Source organism: Bubalus kerabau, chromosome 11 (genome assembly GCF_029407905.1).
Source record: "Bubalus kerabau isolate K-KA32 ecotype Philippines breed swamp buffalo chromosome 11, PCC_UOA_SB_1v2, whole genome shotgun sequence".
NCBI classification, from domain to species: domain Eukaryota; kingdom Metazoa; phylum Chordata; class Mammalia; order Artiodactyla; family Bovidae; genus Bubalus; species Bubalus kerabau.
In genome coordinates this window covers 4,954,819-4,973,985 of record NC_073634.1, presented here as the reverse complement: position 1 = coordinate 4,973,985, position 19,167 = coordinate 4,954,819, and the positions used below count along the sequence as shown (strand labels likewise).

Sequence of the window (19,167 nt, the reverse complement as noted above, 5' to 3'; positions counted from 1 at the left end):
AGGGAGGGTCTTAGGTCTTGGTTCCATGAACTTAAAAACACCCAAGTATACACCTTCTTCACAAAGCATTGGTTGAACTGGGGCCTTTGGCTTCGTGGGGGCTGCAACGTGGAGCTCGGTGGTTGCCTGAACGGGCCTGGCCTTGACTGCAGCTCAGAGCAGGCAGCCCTTTCAGGAAGTACAGTGTGCCCAGGACCTGGACCCAGCCGCGTGGCCACCTGCAGACTCCGCTGGTGGTCCAGGGCTGCCCCTGTGCCCGGTGTCATCCACCCCTGATGTCCTCTGCCCACTGGCCTCAGGTCCACTACAAGGCCTTGTCTCACTGTCACTTCCTGAGAAGCCAGAGGACAGACCTTCGTGGGGACAGGTCTGGGCACCTGAGGGCAGGGAGTGACTACAGAGCTTCAGGGGCAGAGGACGCCAGCCCCACCAGCTCCAGTTCTCACCAGCGAGTGCACCCATCCCTCTACCTGTGAAAGGACAGTCGTGGCTGTGTCCTGTGCCCAACTGGGAGGAGGACAGGAGGCTCTCTATACAGGAGGTGCCTGGCCCAAGGCAAGAGCTCCAAAGGTGGCAGGCACATCTGTCACAGTGCAGATGTGGGTCCTTTGGGCAGTTGTGTTTGAGTTTTGGTGTGACCGACACTTTGGTCCAGGACAGGGCTACCAAGCAGACAACCTCTAAGGCATGTCCCACTGTCCTTGGGGAGGGCAACAAGTTTTGCCCCAGAGGAAGTTCCCTCCTGCTCAAGACCCAGAGGCAGAACTGGAGAACAGAGGCATGCTAGCCATGAGGGGCTTGGGGAGCAGACAGCACGTCGCACCTGGAGGTCCCAGCACAGAGTAGGTGCTCCATCAACATCCAGTCTCTGTGGTCTGAGGACCTTTCTGCTATGGCCCAGCTTCTTACATGCCCTCTTTGCCAGGCCACATGGGTTTCCTGGGAGCACTGCACTTAGCAGGGAGGACTGCCCGCTGGCCAGAATTTGTACCTGCAGACACTTCCTAAACAGCTGGATGCAGACAGAGCTGAGCAGTGAGACGCATCAGCAGGAAGACTGGACCAAGGTTTGCTGGGGGTAGGGAGGCGAGTGGTCTGGGTGAAGGAAAACAGGGAGGGCACATTTTTTGAGGCTTCCCATCCTCATTACATCCAGTGCAAAGAGGATGCAAAGCAAATGCCAATGAAACTGCACATTATAGAAATGACTCAGGATACGAGGAATGAGGAAGTCATGTCAGAGAATCTTCTGCAAAGCTTGGGACTAACGAGGCTTAGTGTTAGACAACTGGCAACTGAAAAGGGGGAAAGAGCATGTCACAGCTTCTTTATAAAGAGAATGAAACTTCAAAACCTTGAGAAAACTTGGAAATTCAACTAAGCCTGCAGTTTTTTTTTTGTTAGGGTTGAACATAAGCCTGTGTTAGCATCACTGGTACTTTATGAAAAAATGAGACTTCCTCGGTCAACACTTGGTTGCAAATTTTGTTAAACGTGACAAACTTCCTATCCTTTCTTTGTATTTAAAATATTCAGTATAAGCCCTGATCAAATCTTTTGCTCCTAATTTACTGCAACATTTTAAAAAATTTATTTATTTGGCTGTGCTGGGTCTTAGCTGTGGCATGTGGGATCTAGTTACCTGACCAGGGATTGAACCTGGGCCCCCTGCATTGAGGGCGTGAAGTGTTAGTCACTGGACTACCAGGGAAGTCCCTACTGTAACATTTTAACTGAAGTTTTAAGTAGACTCAGTGAAAGTGGCCTTTCCTGGTACAGTTACTGTGGAATAACAAACAGCTGTCATCTGAACTGCCCTTTGATGCTGCTTCTGAGATTTGGTCTAAGCAAGGATTCCTTAGAAAGAAAGCTGACATGATGGTGTTGCCCACGTGGGAGAATAAAAAAACAAAAAATAACCCCATGAGAGTATTGACCATAAAGGCACTTCATAAATTATTTGAAGACTTTATCATGTTTCTTCCTGCACATCGGTAAATATTTGCTGGGAGAGTTTTATTCTCTATGACAACTAAAATATCCTTGAAGATGTAAGATTTCCTTGAAGACCTAGAAACATGCTGCAAGATGGATACTCAAAAGAGCCCATGGAAAATTGCAATCGATAGTAACAAAGACTCAGTCCAGAGACCAGTGGGGGATCCTTGTTTTGTGGTCTCTCAGATCACAGTCCCCACTTCCCACCCCACCACCCCCTTCAATAGGAAATGACCCTAGAAAGACTTCTCAACTCTTGGAGGCTAAAGGTAGCAAGCCCTTTACCCTGACACGAAGGTACATGAACAGTCAACATAGCACCCACAAAGAAAGAGAACGTGGCTTTTTGTTTTCTTTTTCCACAATCGAGAGCAATTCTGCAGCCTCAAATGTTATGCTGGAAGGCAGCCTGATGAGTGACCATTGTCTGTTTTCAGGAATGTTCTCTGTTCCTGTAGGAAACCTTGCATCTGATTAAAGAAAACACGGCGTGGACCATGTACAGCAGTGTGACTATGATTGAAAACACCTGCAACCAAGAAAAATAACCGTTAATGGGGGTTCCTGGTGAGAGGGCAAGTCATGGGCCTTCCAAGCTGGGCTGGCCGCTTGCATGACACTTGGCCCTGAAGTTTGTGGACTGCCATTGCTTCCCATCACTCACACAGTCATCCTTTCAGAGCCCAGGTGTAGCCCAGAATGCTCTAGGCACTGACTCCAGGTGACCTATTGCATCTCCTGACCTTGGCATGGGAAGTCAGCTGTCTGCCATCACACATCTCCATTTGGTGCCACCCAGTTGGAAATGAGGGCCCTCAGAGACCCCTCCAAAGATACTTGCAGCAAACATCCCCTGCTCTTCATGGAAAACTTCCTTCCTGCACACCAGGATGACCAGAGTCCACCAGCTTTGATTCCAGCAGCCTTGGCTCAGAGAATATGACTGCGTGGGTTTGCTGGCTCTGGTTAAGGTCTCATTGCTGCCTGGACATCCTCAGACCCCCACCAGAATTTTGCACTAAGATCCTGAATTTCACAAGCATAGGCCAGGAAGCCAGGACACAGGAAGTGAGGGACTGGCATGGGAAGGAGGAATTTTGAGCTTTTGCTGAAAGGAGGGGGCTTACTGAGAAAGCGGCTGGGAGCAGAGGCTGAGAAATGTGGCAAACGGTCACACTGCCTGGTCAAGGCCCTGGCTTGCCACGCTCTCACCTGGGCACCGTCTATCCTCTCACCCAGCTCGGAGTGGCTGACCCCGAGGGCTGCCTGCCCACAAGCAAACATCCGCATCTGGCTTGGCTTTGGGTGTGGGGTCAAGAGTTTCCAGCTGCTGGGGTTGAGATGAGGGAGGTACCTGTGGTTTCTCTACTGTGGGGGGTGTAGAAACAGTCATCTGAAGGTGATGGAGGAGGCGGATGACCCTCCCAAGGGGAGGAAGAGCAGCCCAGGTGCTGCCTTGCTGTAGTTGGGCGCCATCTTGGGAGATGAACTAACATGGGAGAGGCTCCCACTCTGTGGGACAGTTGAGGGGGTCCCAGGGACCATGAGAGGGCCCTGCTTATGGAACTGGGAGCGGCTGGGAGCTGAGGGGAGTGTGTGGCTTCCCCAGGGAAGGGGACGGGCCCCTGGAGGCTAGCAGACAGGTTTCGAGGCTCTCTCCCCGAGACCCCTCCCTCTGAGAGCAGGAAGGGCACCCACACTAACCCCCTTCCCAGAGCCCAGCGGCGCCCACCCCGTGGGCTTTATTTCAACCTCTGTTCTGTTGTTCACTCAGTGGTGTCCGACTCTGTGATCCCATCGACTGCAGTACGCCAGGCTTCCTTGTCCTTCACCATCTCCCTTTTGCTCAAGTTCATGTCCACTGAGTCAATGATGCTATCTAACCATCTCATCCTCTGCTGCCCTCTGATCTACCCTTCCCAAAAGGTGTGAGGGGACACAGCTTTGGCACCTGGGATGGTCATGTTGTGGTCTGTCATCACATTCGACCTCAGGATTTCCTAGAAATCTAAGTAAGGAGTAATGTTTCTTCAACTTTTTCTTGCTTTTTAAACAATGTTCATGGTTAGAAATACATCTGATATGAATTAGCACCCTGATGCAAGCCCACACAAGCACAACTCTGGAAAAGAGTTCTAGGAAACAATACATCTCATTCCCTGCCATTCTTTTTTTTTTTTTTAATGTATGTATTTTTAATTGGAGGGTAATTGCTTTACAATATTGTGTTGGTTTCTGCCATACATCAACATGAATCAGCCGTAGGTTACACTTATGTCCCCTCTCTCTTGAACTCCTGGTCATTCTGATCCATTTCAGCAACGAGAAAATTAGGTCATGAACTCATGGCCCACTAAGGGGTCTTGTCCCCGCAGTGGGAGGATGTTCCTTTTAGAGCTTAGGGACCTGCAGTCTCACCCCATCTATTCTAATGGGGTGAGGGAGGTTCCAGCCCCTGTTCTACCCATTGCTACCTGGGAAGCCTTGGGAGGAAGTGGTTTAATAGCTCTCTCATCCTCCAGGGAAACAAAAAGAATTGCTGTCTCATTTTATAGGTGAGCAAACTGAGGCTCAGAAGGCGCAAGAGACTTGCAGAAAGAATGAGTGTGAAGTTCACACCCTCTTACTGCACAGGTTCTCAGAGCTGTCAGGAAGGAGACCCCGTGGACAAGAGACAAAGGTCTAATCCCAGAAGCAAACACCCACAGCTGGAGGTCTGGACACGCTGTTCCTGGAGGGGCCTCCCCGCAGCCCCAGAGCCAGGGCCTGGGAGACACTGGCCACTCAGTTTCCCATCCCTGGTCTCAATACTGCCCCCGCCCTGACCATGAGCTTCCCTGGAAGACCCTCAGGGACAGCCTGGAACCCAGGTGGGCAGACTCTCTGCTCACAGTTGTGCTAAGAGTGTGGGTAACAGAGCAGTTGGCCTGGACCCCACCTGCATCCTTGGGCTGCTGTGAGGGGAAAATGATTGTTCACAGGAGCTCCAACAGTGCCAGACCCTCATGGTCGCGCCGCCTCCCACATCTGCCCCCTCAAAGCCTGCCCAGGCTCAGACCCCTGGCCAGTCTGGGCCTGGGCACTGCAGAACTGACTGTGCCCGAGAGGGTCTGGGCGCATCAGTTCCCTCGTTTGGGGCTTTGTTTTTGCAGAAATGAGGAGGAAGTTTTACTTGGTTGAGAATTAAGCGAACTAAGAACCACCAGGGAGGACTCAGGAACCCTTCTGCTCAGAACCCCCGTCAGTGGGCAGTGGGAGCTGTGAACACTGAGGCTGAACTGAGGACTCACCACAGCGGAAATGTTTTCACTGTAATGTTTGTGTATGTCGTCTTGCAGGCCGATAGTGACCAGAGTTTCCAGGGCAGAGGCGCTGAAGTAGAACAGGGCGGCGAGGCAATGGTAGGCTGTGTCCTGCAGGTCAGAAAGGGCCATCAGAGAGATGGGGTGCCAGTGGTGACGTGGGCGGCTATGGTCCCGGGGGGCCACTGAGCCCACCCGTCCCTGCCTGGCCAGGCCCCTCTGTTACCCTCTGTGGTTTCCTTTTACCCCTTCCCCACCCAACCTCCGATCCACCCCCAGCCCCTCCTCACAAGGACTGATTCACTAACCAGGGCTGCTCCTTGGTTTGGGAGCAGAGAAAGGACTTTAAAAGAGGAGGGACCTTCACTTGAGATGAGATCTAGTAAGGGCTGGGAGAGGGCCTCTTGGATTGTTGGAAACTGGTTTTGGACATGGGAGGTGTTATGCACGGTCAGCCCGGAGTTCAGATGTGGTCTTGCTGCCAGTGCAGAGTGAAAAGCTTAGGCCGTGTCCGTTGTTTTGTTGTTCATTTTGGGGGGTAGTCTAGCGGGGCTCCAGGTATAGTTAAAAGGAAAAAAGTACTAGAACGGGCTTTGAGTAGTTGTGAATGGAGGGGGTTTCTAAAGTCTAGGCCGGAGGCCTTTGGAGAGTAAGAGGCCTGGCTGACGGCCCCACCCCCATCCAGGGGAGGTCAGGGCAGGTGGCCCAGGTGTCAGTTTCCCTGCTTCACAGGCCTCAAGGCAGAATTCACGCGGAAGGGAGATCACAGGCCATCTCTTTCCCGGCCAGGCTCCTCTCTGGTGACCCGCGTTAGAGGCGGGGACGGGAGCCGGTGACCCCGCGTTAGAGGCGGGGATGGGAGCGGGTGACTCGAGTTAGAGGCGGGGACGGGAGCGGGTGACCCGCGTTAGAGGCCGGACGGGAGCGGGGCAGTGAGCACGCCTCACACTGGGCAGCGGGACCCACCCCCGGCACCCCGGCCCCTCCCCGGAGGCGAAAGCCAGTCCTGCGGGTGGTGGGAGAGGCCGACCGACCCCTGGCAGGTGCGGGAGGGACAGGGAGGGATGGCTGGGCTGCTGGTTTCCAGGAAAGGGGTGATCGCAGAGGAGAAGGCAGAGCAGCCCCCGGAGAACCAGGCAGGGACAGCGTCAGTCAGCCTCCTGCTGCGGGAGCCCAGGGCTGCTGTCGCCGCTCTGGCCTTGGAGGGCGCGCGGGAGACACCCACAGGGCTCCTCACCCCGCACTGGGAAAGCCCGCCTCCCAGGGGACAGCGCCCATCACTACCCCCTGCCCCAGACATGCAGGGCTGGACTCACCAGGGTGATCCAGAAATTCCAGTTCTTATGGGCACCAACAATGTAGAGGAAGAGCAGGAGAGTGGTGACTGTGAAGCAGGACACGGACACGAACAGGACCCAGCCCTGGACCAGGGGGACGGGCACCTGGGTCAAGAGGATGAGAATCCACACCAGCCCCCCAAAGGCCTGCAGAGGGAGGGAGACAGGGTGACGGTCAGACCAGGAGGGCCCGGGCCCAGCGGTCACACTGGGGAGCCGGGGCCCTTCTCAAATGTTAACTCGGTTAATCCTCATATGGGAGGGAGACAGGGTGACGGTCACACCAGGAGGGCCCGGGCCCAGCGGTCACACTGGGGAGCCGGGGCCCTTCACAAATGTTAACTCGGTTAATCCTCATACGGAACCATTTGTAAAATGGGCAAACTGAGTCATATACTAGGTAAAAATTTGTTAGCACTAGAAAGGATTTATGCCATCCAGTTTTATCCTTAGAAGAGCTATTTCTGAGGTTATATCCTTCCTAAATTTTGGATGGCAGAAAGCAAAGAGGAACTAAAGAGCCTCTTGATGAAGGGAAAAGAGGAGAGTGAAAAAGCTGGCTTAAAACTCAGCATTCAGAAAACTAAGATCATGGCATCCGGCTCCATCACTTCATGGCAAATAGATGGGGAAACAGTGGAAACTGTTGTAGATTTTGTTTTCTTGGGCTCCAAAATCCCATGACTGTGGCCGTGAAATTAAAAGCTGCTTGCTCCTTGGAAGAAAAATTATGACAAACCTGGACAGCGCATTAAAAAGCAGGGACATCACTTTGCTGACAAAGGCCCATATAGTCAAAGCTATGATTTTCCCAGTCGTCATGTACAGATGTGAGAGCTGGACCATAAAGAAGGCTGAGTGCTAAACAGTTGATGCTTTTGAATTGTGGTGCTGGAGAATACTCTTGAGAATCTCTTGGACTGCAAGGAGATCAAACCAGTCAATCCTAAAGGAAATCAACCCTGAATACTCACTGGAACTGGACTGATGCTGAAGTGCTAATATTTTAGCTGCTGCTGCTGCTGCTAAGTCGCTTCAGTCGTGTCTGACTCTGTGTGACCCCATAGACGGCAGCCCACCAGGCTCCCCCGTCCCTGGGATTCTCCAGGCAAGAACACTGGAGTGAGTTGCCATTTCCTTCTCCAGTGCATGAAAGTGAAGTCACTCAGTCGTGTCGGACTCTTCGCGACGCCATGGACTGCAGCCTACCTGATGCAAAGAGCTAACTCATTGGAAAAGACCCTGATTCTGGAAAGATTGAAGGCAGGAGGAGAAGAGGATGACAAAGGATGAGATGGTTGGATGGCATCATTGACTCAATGGACGTGAGTTTGAGCAAACTCTGGGAGATGGTGAAGGACAGGGAAACCTGGCGTGTTGTACTCCATAGGGTCACAGAATCGGACATGACTGAGCAACTGAATTACAACAAGTATTTTTGATATAAAAATATCCTTTCTTTTATAAAATGGTAGGGACTAGTTGATCCTTTTGGTCTTTACTTTGCAAAATGAATTAGCTACACTATGTTATTAGCATTAAAAAAAATTGGCCCCTAAATGACCAAGTCCAGGAAGCACTCTATCTACTGGAGGCGTGGCAGGAGTGGGAAGGACCCAAGAGGGCCTGGTCTTGGATGACCTAGGGCAGGCATGAGAGAAGTGCTCTTTTCCTCGTCTTATCCAGAAGACACTCTGCTTGGTGTCCTCAAGGTCAGGGAGTTCCAGGAGCGTAAGGACAGATGTAGAGGTCATGACCTCAGATCCTCAAAGCCAAGGGCTTGTAGACAAGCTTGCCCTTGTTTGGATGGACCTTCTTCCCTCCCTGTGCCCACTGGCTTTACCCAGCAGGATACAAAGGAATAAGGAGGTTTCATGAAAAATATGAATATCAGCCGTAAGAGACAAAAAAAAAAAAAATCCTTGGACGCTTGGATCAGACAGGAGTGGGTTCTGTGCAAGAAAAACAGGAGATCTGATGGGAGGCACCCAGGGGGCCGGCAGCGCGGCGAGCTCACAGCAGTGCGCGTGCAGCAGTGAGCAGAGCACCTCAGCCAACAGCGCTGCTCTGCAGGGCCTCAGGCTCTCTCTTTGGGAAGGGTGTGGGTGTCAGTTTTACCCTTCTGCCCTTGTGGTCGAGGATTCTCTTCTGATTCATACACATTGGCCAGGTAGGAGATAAATGCCAGTCCCTTTCCTGTGGACGCATCCTGAGAACTAGTGTCTCAGAGAGCCCAGTGTGTGCCAGGGACATGGGCAGAGTCATGCATCAGGCAGGGGGCAGACCCCAAGACTGGCCTGCAGTACAGGAAAGGGTGCTCTCAGAGTGGGCTTCCAGGTCAGCTGGGTATGAAGGACTTAGCCACACGGGCACCCACACCAGGGCACTGTGAATGGAGACCACTGAGGGGCTGGTCTGTCTTAGGGAAGGGTCCTAAGACGTAAGAGTGGTTGGGTGGTCCCCTTCTGGCCAGGTCCCTCGACCCACAGTGTCTGGCTTATCAGAAGGCAGCTGGAGGGCATGATGGAGGCTCTGGGAGACTGCGGGCAAGGTTTAGTGCCAGCAGGTGCCCTCGCCCTGAAACAGGGCCCTGCCAGACGCTGATAAACTGACACGATGACAAATCATGTTTGAAAAGTTTAACCAGACCCAGTGGCAACTGCTCCTCTGCCTTCTGGCAGATATGGCAATTTGCTATTAATACATGCTCAGAATTCACAAAGCTTTCCCCAGGGTCCTGGCACCGTGCTGGTGCCACCTGAAGGCACAAGACAGGAGGGGCAGCCACAGCATCCTCTTCTCCTTGGTCACCACCCATGGTCAGGCTGGCCAGAGCGGCTCCTGGCAGAGGACATGCCCACTTCTGCCCTCCGTTTCCCCTCTTTGGGGAGAAGAGTCTTTGGGACGCCCTTATTGAGATAGGTTATCTGTGTGGTACTTGACCCAGAGACAAGTTGAATGTTCCCTCAACAGCCTCACCCGCCCCCAAATCTACTCAGCGTCCTGCCTGAGAAGGGCATCTAAAGAAAAGGTGGTGTGGATCACCCATACTGCCTCTGCCCCTCCCCACTTGCCCCCTTTCAGCATACACTAGCCAGGTGATCTCAGACCATGCATTTGAGACATTAATAAATTAATCATTGCACCTGATTGCTACTGAGCAGTAACTTTGTGCATCAATTGTCTTAAGAGCTTTGTGTTTATGACATTCACTTATTCCTCACAGCATCCCACAGGTTTCTACTGCCATGTCCCCATTTTACTGATGCGAAACCTGAGGCACAGTTGCCTGCTCACATCCCCACAGCTGCTGAGTGCCGGCACCGACAGGCTGGCTGTGGAGCCCAGGTCAGGACCTGTGTGTGCGTGACAGTTACGGCACTGACGCAAGAGCAGTTCACCATGACGCTGCCCTCGTGTGTAGGGTCGGCTTTAGAAGTGGCCAGAAGAGTCGCATTGGTGGAGAGGAGCCTGCCCCACGAGCCTTGCTCCTGCTGCCAGCTGTCCTTCGGCCCTGGGGCTGGTGAGCTGCAGAGGAGGTGCCCCGCCCCCACCCTCCCCCGGTTCAGCATGCTCTGTTCTGTGACCCCACTTCTGGCAACAGCTGCGTGGTGTGTGTGGCTCAGAGAGACAGGCTTACACCACCCGGTCGTGCCTGTCTCCCTCTTCCTGTGACGGCCCTGCAGCCTTCAGAAGTCAGGAGCTCCAGGGTAGGGGTGCAGGCCCGGGGAGAGCTGCCATGCCTCACCCAAGATACCACTCTTCCCTGCTCCTGGGTAGTTTCCTGGTCTTGCGGGGGGAGTGGTGTCCTCCCTGCTGACCTGGAGGCTGAAGGTCTGGCATCTGCAACTCCCAGGCTATTGGGAAGTCAGGTATGGGAATATGGACTGGGAGTAAGCAACAACTCACTGGACCACAGATTTAAAAAATTGATCAAGCTTTTCACACTCGTTGGACTAGCAGAAAATTACAAAGTCTGACTCTCCCAAGTGAGGCAAGGTCTGGGAACAATGGAGACTTTGATAAGCTGCTGGTGGGAGTCAGGAAGGTTATACAATACGGGAACCTTCTTTCTAAAAGAATGCAAAGCAAGCCAGAGTCTTGGAAACAGTCTGCGCAAGCAGGGGTCCTGAGCTTAATTAATATTTATTAGCTTCCTGGTAACTCCGCTCCTGGGCTGTGTAAGGGGGAATAACCCTTTTGGACAGTGATGTGCTAACATCTGGGAATAGGAGGACGTGCAACCCCTATGACCCAGTGTGTGTGTTCTTGAAAGAAATTCCCAACATACAAGTAAAGGGAAAACAAGAATGTTCTTTGGCAGTGCCATCTGCAATATCAAAATGAAGCAGATTGAAAATCGCCCAAATGCCCATCAACAGAAGATGGATAAAGAGTGTCAACATGTATAAACCTCAGAACAAGGCTGCATGAAAAGCCTGTTGCAGAAGGATATATACAGGGCAACAAAACTTTCATAAAGTGAGAAAACATAAAATCACACCATGTGTAGTCATAGGTAGTTAGGGGTGCAGTCAAGTTTTAACCTTGAACACACATTCAGCCTAGGGGTGGTTCTGTAGCTGGAAGAAGAGACAGTAATAAGCAGAGTATCCAGGGGGCTTAAATGTCGTCTGAAAGTTCTATTTCCTTAATACTGAGAGGAACATTAAGATTTGACAAAACAGCAATAATTACAAGGGTGTTCATCAAAGTATTATACATAGTGTAGTGTCCGTCACTCGGTCGTGTCCGACTCTTTGCAGCCCCACGGACAGCAGCCTGCCAGGCTTCTCTTTCCATGGAATTCTCCAGGCAAGAATACTGGAGTGGGTTACCATTTCCTTCTCCAAAAATATTATATATACTTTTCTATAATATTTGAAATAGTTCTTAATTTTAAGAAGCTGAAGTGGAGGGGTTTCCCTGGTGGCTCAGTGGTAAAGAACCACCTGCCAATACAGGAGAGGCCGGTTTGATCCCTGGTCTGGGAAGATCCCTCGTGGCTCGGAGCACTTAAGTCCGTGGGCCACTTCTGAGCCTGTGCTCTGGAGCCCATGCGGCTGAGGCCCGTGTGCCCTTGAGCCTGAGCGCTGCGAGAAGAGAAGTCACTGTGACGAGGCGCCCACACATCACAGTGGGAGTCAGCCCACTCCCATAACTAGAGAGAAGCCCGCACAGCAACGATGGCCCAGCACAGCCCAAATAAATAAATTATTCTTCTTATTATTTTTAGATTCACTTTTTATTTATTTTTTTTGGAGGCTAATTACTTTACAATATTGTATCGGTTTTGCCATACACTGACATGAATCTGCCATGGGTGTACATGTGTTCCCCATCCTGAATCCCCCTCCCTCCTCCCTCCCCATCCCATCCCTCTGGGTCATCCCAGTGCATCAGCGCCGAGCACCCTGTCTCATGCATCGAACCTGGAAAAAACAAACTGACGTGGAATTGGCACAACAGGAAATGAACCGTTTCACCTTGACCAGTTTGGTGGTACTTAATACATTCATGACATTGTGCAGTCCACCATCTCTAACTCCAAAACATTGTATCACCCCAAAAGGAAGCACCATGCCCATTAAACTGCTCCCTGTTTCCCTCTCTTCTCAGGCCCTAGTAAACCACTGGTTTGTGTTCTGTGTCCATAGCTTTATCTATTCTGTGCCTTTCATGTAAATGGGATCCTGCACCACGTGACCTTTTGTGTCTGGCTTCTCAGCACAGCGGTTTCACATTCATTAACTCTATAGTATGGATCGGTGCTCCATTCCTTTCTAAGGCTGAGTAATATTCCATTGCATGGAAGGTCACAATTTCTTTATTAATTCACCCACTGATGGGACATTTGGGCTATTCCTCCCTGTTAATTACTGTGAATGGAGCTGCTATAAACATGCATTTTTATGTACCTATTCAGGTCTCTGTATTCAATTCTTTTGGTCATAAATCTAGGTTTGGAATTGCTGGGTCATGTGGTAATTATTATTATGTTTTAAAAATTTTAGTTAAAATTTTAATTTTATCTTGGAAGACGGGTGATTAACAAAGTTGTGTTCGTTTCGAGTGTGCAGCAAAGTGATTCATCTGTACACAAACACGCACCTATTCCTTCTTGAATTCTTTTCCAATTTAGGTTATTAAGTAATATTGAGCAGAGTTCCCTGTGCTATACAGTAGGTCCTTGTTGGTTATCTATTTAAAACATAGCAGTGTGTACATGTCAATCCCAAACTTCCAATCTATCCCTGCCCCCTACCCTTTCCCCGGGCAGCCGTTAATTTAATCTCTGTGAATCTGTTTCTGTTATAAATAAGTTCATTTGTATAATTTTAAAAAAGATTTGCATATAAGCAATATCATATGATATCTGACTTATTTCACTTAGTATGATCATCTCCAGGTCCACTGATGTTGCTGCAATTGGCATTATTTCATTCTTTTAAATGGCTGAGGAATATTCCATTGCATGTATGTGCCACATCTTCTTTATCTAGTCATCTGTCAATGGACATTTAGATTGCTTTCATTTCTTGGCTATTTTAAACTGTGCTGCAAAGAACACTGGGGTGGATATTTCCTTTCAGACCATGTTTTTCTCCAGATATACACCCAGGAGTGGGATTGCAGTATCATATGGTACCCACTCCAGTACTCTTGCCTGGAAAATCCCATGGATGGAGGAGCCTGGTAGGCTTCAGTCCATGGGGTTGCGAAGAGTCAGACATGACTGAGCGACTTCACTTATACTTTTCACTTTCATGCACTGGAGAAGGAAATGGCAACCCACTCCAGTGTTCTTGCCTGGAGAATCCCAGGGACGGCAGAGCCTGGTGGGCTGCCGTCTATGGGGTCGCACAGAGTCGGACATGACTGAAGTGACTTAGCAGCAGCATGGTAGCTTTATTTTAGTTTTTTAAGGAATCTCCATGCTACTGTTCTCTGTAGTGGTTGTACCAATTTACATTTGTACCAACAGTGTAGGAGGTGTTTCCTTCTCTCCACACCCTCTCCATTATTGTTGTAGATTTTTGTGATGATGGCTGGTAATTATTTCTGAGGAATTACCAAACTGTATTTCATAGCAGGTGAACAAATTTACATTCCCACCAGCAATGTCTGAGGGTCCCAATTTCTCCACATCCTAGCCAGTACTTATTTTCCAGTTTTTTGATAACAGTAGTCCTAATTTCATGTGAAGTAGTAGCTCATTGTGTTTTTAAAATATTTGTTATTTATTTTATTTTCATTGCTGTGCAGGCTTTTCTCTAGCTGTGGAGCGTGGCTCCTCTCCAGTTGCAGCGCGCGGGCTTCTCGCTGCAGCGGCTTCTCTAGGTGTGGAGCGCGGCTCCAGGGCCTGCAGGCTCAGTAGCTGCCGCACACCGGGTCAGTAGTCACTGTGGCTTTGATTTCATTTTCCTAATGATTAATGATGATGGGTATCTTTGCACGTGCTTATTGACCATTTGCATGTCTTCTTTGGAGTACTGTGTATTCAAGTCCTTTGTTCATTTTCTTAACTGGGTTGTATATGTTTTGTTGTTGAAACAGTTCATAATTTAAAAAACATAAACATCCCTCCCAGATTGGCCAGCTCCTTCTTAGGCCCTTTAGTTCTCTACGCTTTCCACACATCAAAACACCTACAGCTTTGTACGTGTACAACTTACACAGACAAAAATATAAAGAACAGGCATCTGCTTTCTTTTCTGCCCTCCCAGGCACCCTATGAGCCCACCCCCAATTCAAGGAGGAAGTAAAAAATTTAGGATGACACTGAGGCATCAGGGCCCTCCGGAAGTGGGAGGGGTGTGATCCAGTAAGCAGGGGTTGATGGGGAAGAGAAACAAATGACTTCTAAGACAGGTGTGAGAGAGGTATTTGGGGCAAAGGAGACATTTTCTTAGAAGCCGCTACTATCTGCCGGCATCAAAATGACGCATTGCAGGTAGTCCATAGATCTGAGATTTCCTACACCTGGTTTTCTACTTTTGTTAATTTAGGGGGATCCTCCTCATCACCCAGGACTCCCCCCAGCAGGCTGGGCTCATCCTTCACTCTGGCACTCCATCCACTAAGCTGTGATGACAAAGGAGACAGAGGGTGCTGGGAGGCTGTCCCTTCTGTGACGCCAGGATCCCCCTACCCCCAGCACACACACACCTGCTGCCACCTGAGCCAGACCTTGTCTGCGCAAGAGGAGGAGGGTGCACCAGAGTCTTCTGCATGAAGCCCAACTAACACACTCTCTCATGACTCTTGTTATAATGCTCCCCAAACAGTCACAAGGGCAGAGCAAGCCACTCATCAGGGCAACCTACGAGACACTAGCAAGTCCTTTTGTTGCTTAAAAATTCTCTCTGCCCCACCACACCTCACCTTTAGCCAGCATCTTTTTCGGTTACAAAACTTGCCGTTGTAAATACAGTAGGCTCTGAAGGAACCACCCATTCACTACTTATTCCCTGGTCTTAGGTTCTACAGGATCATTTCCAGAAACCCAGCCTTGAGCAAGCACAGGCTCAGTGCTGATTGGAAGCAGAGATGAGTGGTCTGGGAAGGAACATTCTAGTGGATGCCAGTCCTTTCCACTCTGGGCCTGAGTGTCCCCACCTACAAATGGTGTGGCTAGGTCCAGAAGTGTCCAGGGCTTCTCCTAGATGTCAGCTCCTCCACAGGGGTGCGACCAGGCTACCTTGATCCCTTCTGCCATCTCCCCCAACCCTCCAGGGAAGACAGAACCTGCTCCCTTTTCTGTTCACATCTACTTGACAATCAGGAGACAAGAAGCTGGGATCCCGTTTCTAAACAGGTCTGGACGTTTTCTTTTCCAACGGACTCGCCAGGCGGCCATTTCTGCGGTGGGGCTGCAGGGGAATGAGTCTCGCGGCTTCTGGCGTTAAAGCCACAGAAGGAATACAGCCTGCCTGCCACCCCTCCACCGCCTTTAGGCGAGGCCCTGGGAAGTTTAGCCTGAGTCCCACAGGGAGCACTTCACAGGAGCCCAGAGGAAGAAGCGCTTTCCCGCAGCCTCGGGTTGAGGCTGTGCGGCTCCAGTGTAAGGAAGGACCAACTGCAGGGGAAGGAGTCCTTGGATGCTCAAGGTCAGCCAAGTCAGGACCCGGCTCTCACAGGCCTCTCTCCCTCCCTCCATCCCTCACACTGGGTACAATGACTGTGGCAAGCAAACGACGGCCGGTTTTATCATTTCCAGATTGCCAAAATTTCATTCACTCGCCAGAAACGTCCAAGATAAAATAATCCGGATTCGGTTCCTCCTGCAACACCAACCCTATCTCCACACCGCTTTCGGTAATACTTAATCTTTCTTTTGCCGATTTTTATATTTTTTAAACAAATTCCTGACCATGGAGAGAGCTGGGCGCCTCTACAAGGACGTCGATCGCCAAGAAGCCCATGGGAAGCAAGTTAGGAGCGCAGCTTTGGTACCTGCGCGCTGCCGGTGGACCCGGGCCAGCTTCCGACCACTGAGCCGTGTGAGTTTGGTTTCTCCACCTAAGCCCCGGTGACGGTCTCCCCGTCGTCGCGGGCTAGAAGGGGCCAGAAGACTGCATGTGGCGGTGGGGAAGAAGACAGTCCTCACCCTCCTTCTCTACCCCACCCAGTGCTCCGGGACCAGGGCCGCTCCGGGACGGGCGGGCGGGGAGAGCGCGCGCGGCACTGCCCATCCCGTCCCGTCCCAGCCCGCCCTCCTTGGTCCTCAGCGACTCACAAACTCGAAGATGAAGAGCAGGTCGGGGAAGGTGGTGAAGACCGCGGAACCCCTGGGCAGCCTGAGGCCGCTCGAAGCCGTTCCGGTGGCCATGCAGGCGCGCGGGTGTCCGCCTCGGAATCAGAGGCGCGCGTCTCTGGCTCCGCGCTGACCGAGCACTTCAAGGCTCGGGGAGCCCGGTGAGTCGGGTGCACCCGCGAGGATTAAGTCCTGGATTTCCGGGCCAAGAAAAGAGGAGCCCCAGGCCGCTGCCGGCGGGGCCCTGCCAACGCCCTAGACCGTCGGGCTTCGCCCTGAACCACCCGGGAGTAGGGGCGGGGACTTGGCTCCTGCGTCCCAGGTCTGCGCTCCACCTCCAAACCCGAGCCTAACAAAACCACTTCGGCTAGGCGCTTTGCACACTTTGGGTCTTAGCAAGTGATGATCACCATCCCTTAAGAATGATGTCTGTCAAAAACCAGCACTCAGAACTCCTTGTCTTCGCACTCCTCCGGTCGCCATTGCTCCAGCTGCTCTTAAGGTGGACTTCTTTCGTCTTTCTGCTGGGTGAGTTAATATTTGTGACCTCTGGTTCCAGGCTCCAGGAGGGGCCAGTTCCCAGTCCTGCCCACAGCTGCAGGGACGGTGCTGAGACTCTCTCTGGCTTCCCATCCCCTTTCCCTGAGCCCTAGGAGCCAGCACTGGGAACCCTGCCCCCGTGGTCCGCGCACTCCGTGCTGGAGCTGCTGGGCGATGGATCAAGGGCAGTCACAGAGGCCTTGAACCTTGGAGCTGGGAGGGAGCCAGCACTGCCCAGTGCTTGCTAAGTGCCCAGCACCCCATAGGTTCTTTGTTCACGTGACCTCATTTGATGCTGGGAGGAGAGTGCAGGGAGACCCAAGAGCACCCACCAGCCCAGCCTGGCTTGGGCTAAGGGTCCAGGGAGCTTTTGGAGGAAGGGACCCTTGAGGAGTGAGCAGTGGTTAACTGAAGGGAGGAGGCAGCCTTCCCTACAGAGGAGCAGCAAGCACTGGCCCTGGAGGATGGTCAGGCCCTGTTCCTCACACTGGGAATCCCTGAGGGGGTCAGAGCCACTCTACTGGGGGAGCAGGGGGAAGAGCCAAGGCATCCAGGGCAGAAGGAAGCAGGCACAGACAGGTTCTTTGAGAAGACAGGGAGGAGAGCCTGAGCAAGAAGAGGTGGGCAAGGTGTGCCTGGAGAGTCCTGGAGGCTGGAAAGGCTCTGATCTCTGTGGGGAGCAGAGTGGCTCCTGGGGCAGAGCTGGAAAGGCCAAGGGCAGTCTGGGCTCAGGAGGAAAGAGGCAAAATTTTGTATATGTTGTTGTTGTTCTGTCGCTAAGTTGTGTCCAACTCTTTGTGACTCCAGGGCCTGCAGCATGCCAGGCCTCCCTGTCCCTCACCATCTCCCAGAGATTGCCAAGTTCTTGTCCATTGAGTAGGTGATGCAATCCAACCATCTCATCTTCTGTCGCTCTCTTGTATGTTAATGAGCCTCATCATAGAATCAGAACTTTAAAAATTGGTGTTAGTTGCCTCAAAGACAAACCTGCTAAAGAAACACAGGCCATGGCGGTTTGAATTCTGGATGTAGAAAAAGAAAAACTCAAGAGTTTTTTCCTCTTCTCATTTAAGATTAAAAATACTTCCCCTTCTTTTGTCTTTTTAAAGTAACTACATCAAACTAAATAGTATAAGGTGTATCTCAACTTAGTCTTGTCCCCCCAATTCAGCCCTGAGACTAATCTGACTCAATCTCCCTGTCCCAAAGAGGGGCGGGACCCTGTAGCTCTGCAGCAGAATTTGCCACCTGCCCATCAAGTTGCACCTGGAATCTGACCCTAATCAAAGGCTGATCTGAGCTCACCAGGTAGCGCTAGTGGTAAAGAACCCGCCTGCCAGGGCAGGAGACAGATGAGGATTCAATTCCTGGGTTGGAAAGTTCCTCTGGAGAAGTGGCAACCCACTCCAATATTCTTGCCTGGGAAATCCCATGGCCAGAGGAGCCTGTTGGCTATAGTCCATAGGGTTGTAAAGGGTGGGATTGAAGTGACTGAAGCAACTTAGCACCCATTGCATGGAGCACCATGCACCCAAAGGATGATCTGTGTACATCACCACTGCCTCACTTTGAACTCTTAAAAGGGGTGGGTCCTCATGGCCTTGCAATCCCAGGGAAGGAAACAGTTTCAAAAAGGAACTAGAATTTTCATCAGCAAATAAAATCTCTCAGCCCAGGAGAAACCCATCCTTGGTGGGATCGTTCCTCCCTGGATCACCCCATTGTGCATACAATATCATCAGCTGGTACCTTGTCAGGATGTGAACCAAGAACCACACCCTCCCCGACCCCGGCCCTTAGGAGGGCAGTGGGCTTACTCTTCCCTTCCTCTCCCCACCTCAGTCACCCACCCACCCCTCTGTGGACGTTCCACCCTTGGGTGGCCTGCTGGGACTGTGGGGTGAATGAGGTCTATCCAGCTCAGAAGTAGGTACAGAGGCAGCAGCCCCTTTGGGCTCAGTCTGGGGTCAACCGTGGTCACTGGGGTTCTGAGCAGCTGCCTTCAGCCCAGAGGGTTCTGTTTCTCCCCCATGAAAAGCTCAGGCCTCAGGTCCAGCATCTCCTGCTCAGAGGGCCTGGGTTCTCTCCCCCTCTGCCCACCTGCATCCAGCTAGTGTCTGAGTCCTGGCCCATGGAGGTGGTGAGGGCAAGCATGACCACCCTCCCCTCTCCTAACCCCTGGGCTCCCCACCCCCACATTCTCACTCTTTTCCTGCCCACCCCCCCTCCCCAC

At 51.6% G+C, this 19,167-nt stretch overlaps 1 protein-coding gene across 1 annotated transcript; it reads right to left on the bottom strand.

Moving 5' to 3' along the window:
* Positions 1-2,431: 2,431 nt before the first annotated feature.
* On the bottom strand, positions 2,432-16,469 carry LOC129622687 (myelin and lymphocyte protein-like). Its single transcript, XM_055539263.1, has 4 exons — positions 16,377-16,469; positions 6,617-6,784; positions 5,289-5,411; positions 2,432-2,527 (listed from the first exon to the last, which is right to left on the bottom strand). Exons 1-4 carry the CDS (start codon positions 16,467-16,469, stop codon positions 2,432-2,434), a joined length of 480 nt encoding a protein of 159 aa, XP_055395238.1.
* Positions 16,470-19,167: the final 2,698 nt, after the last annotated feature.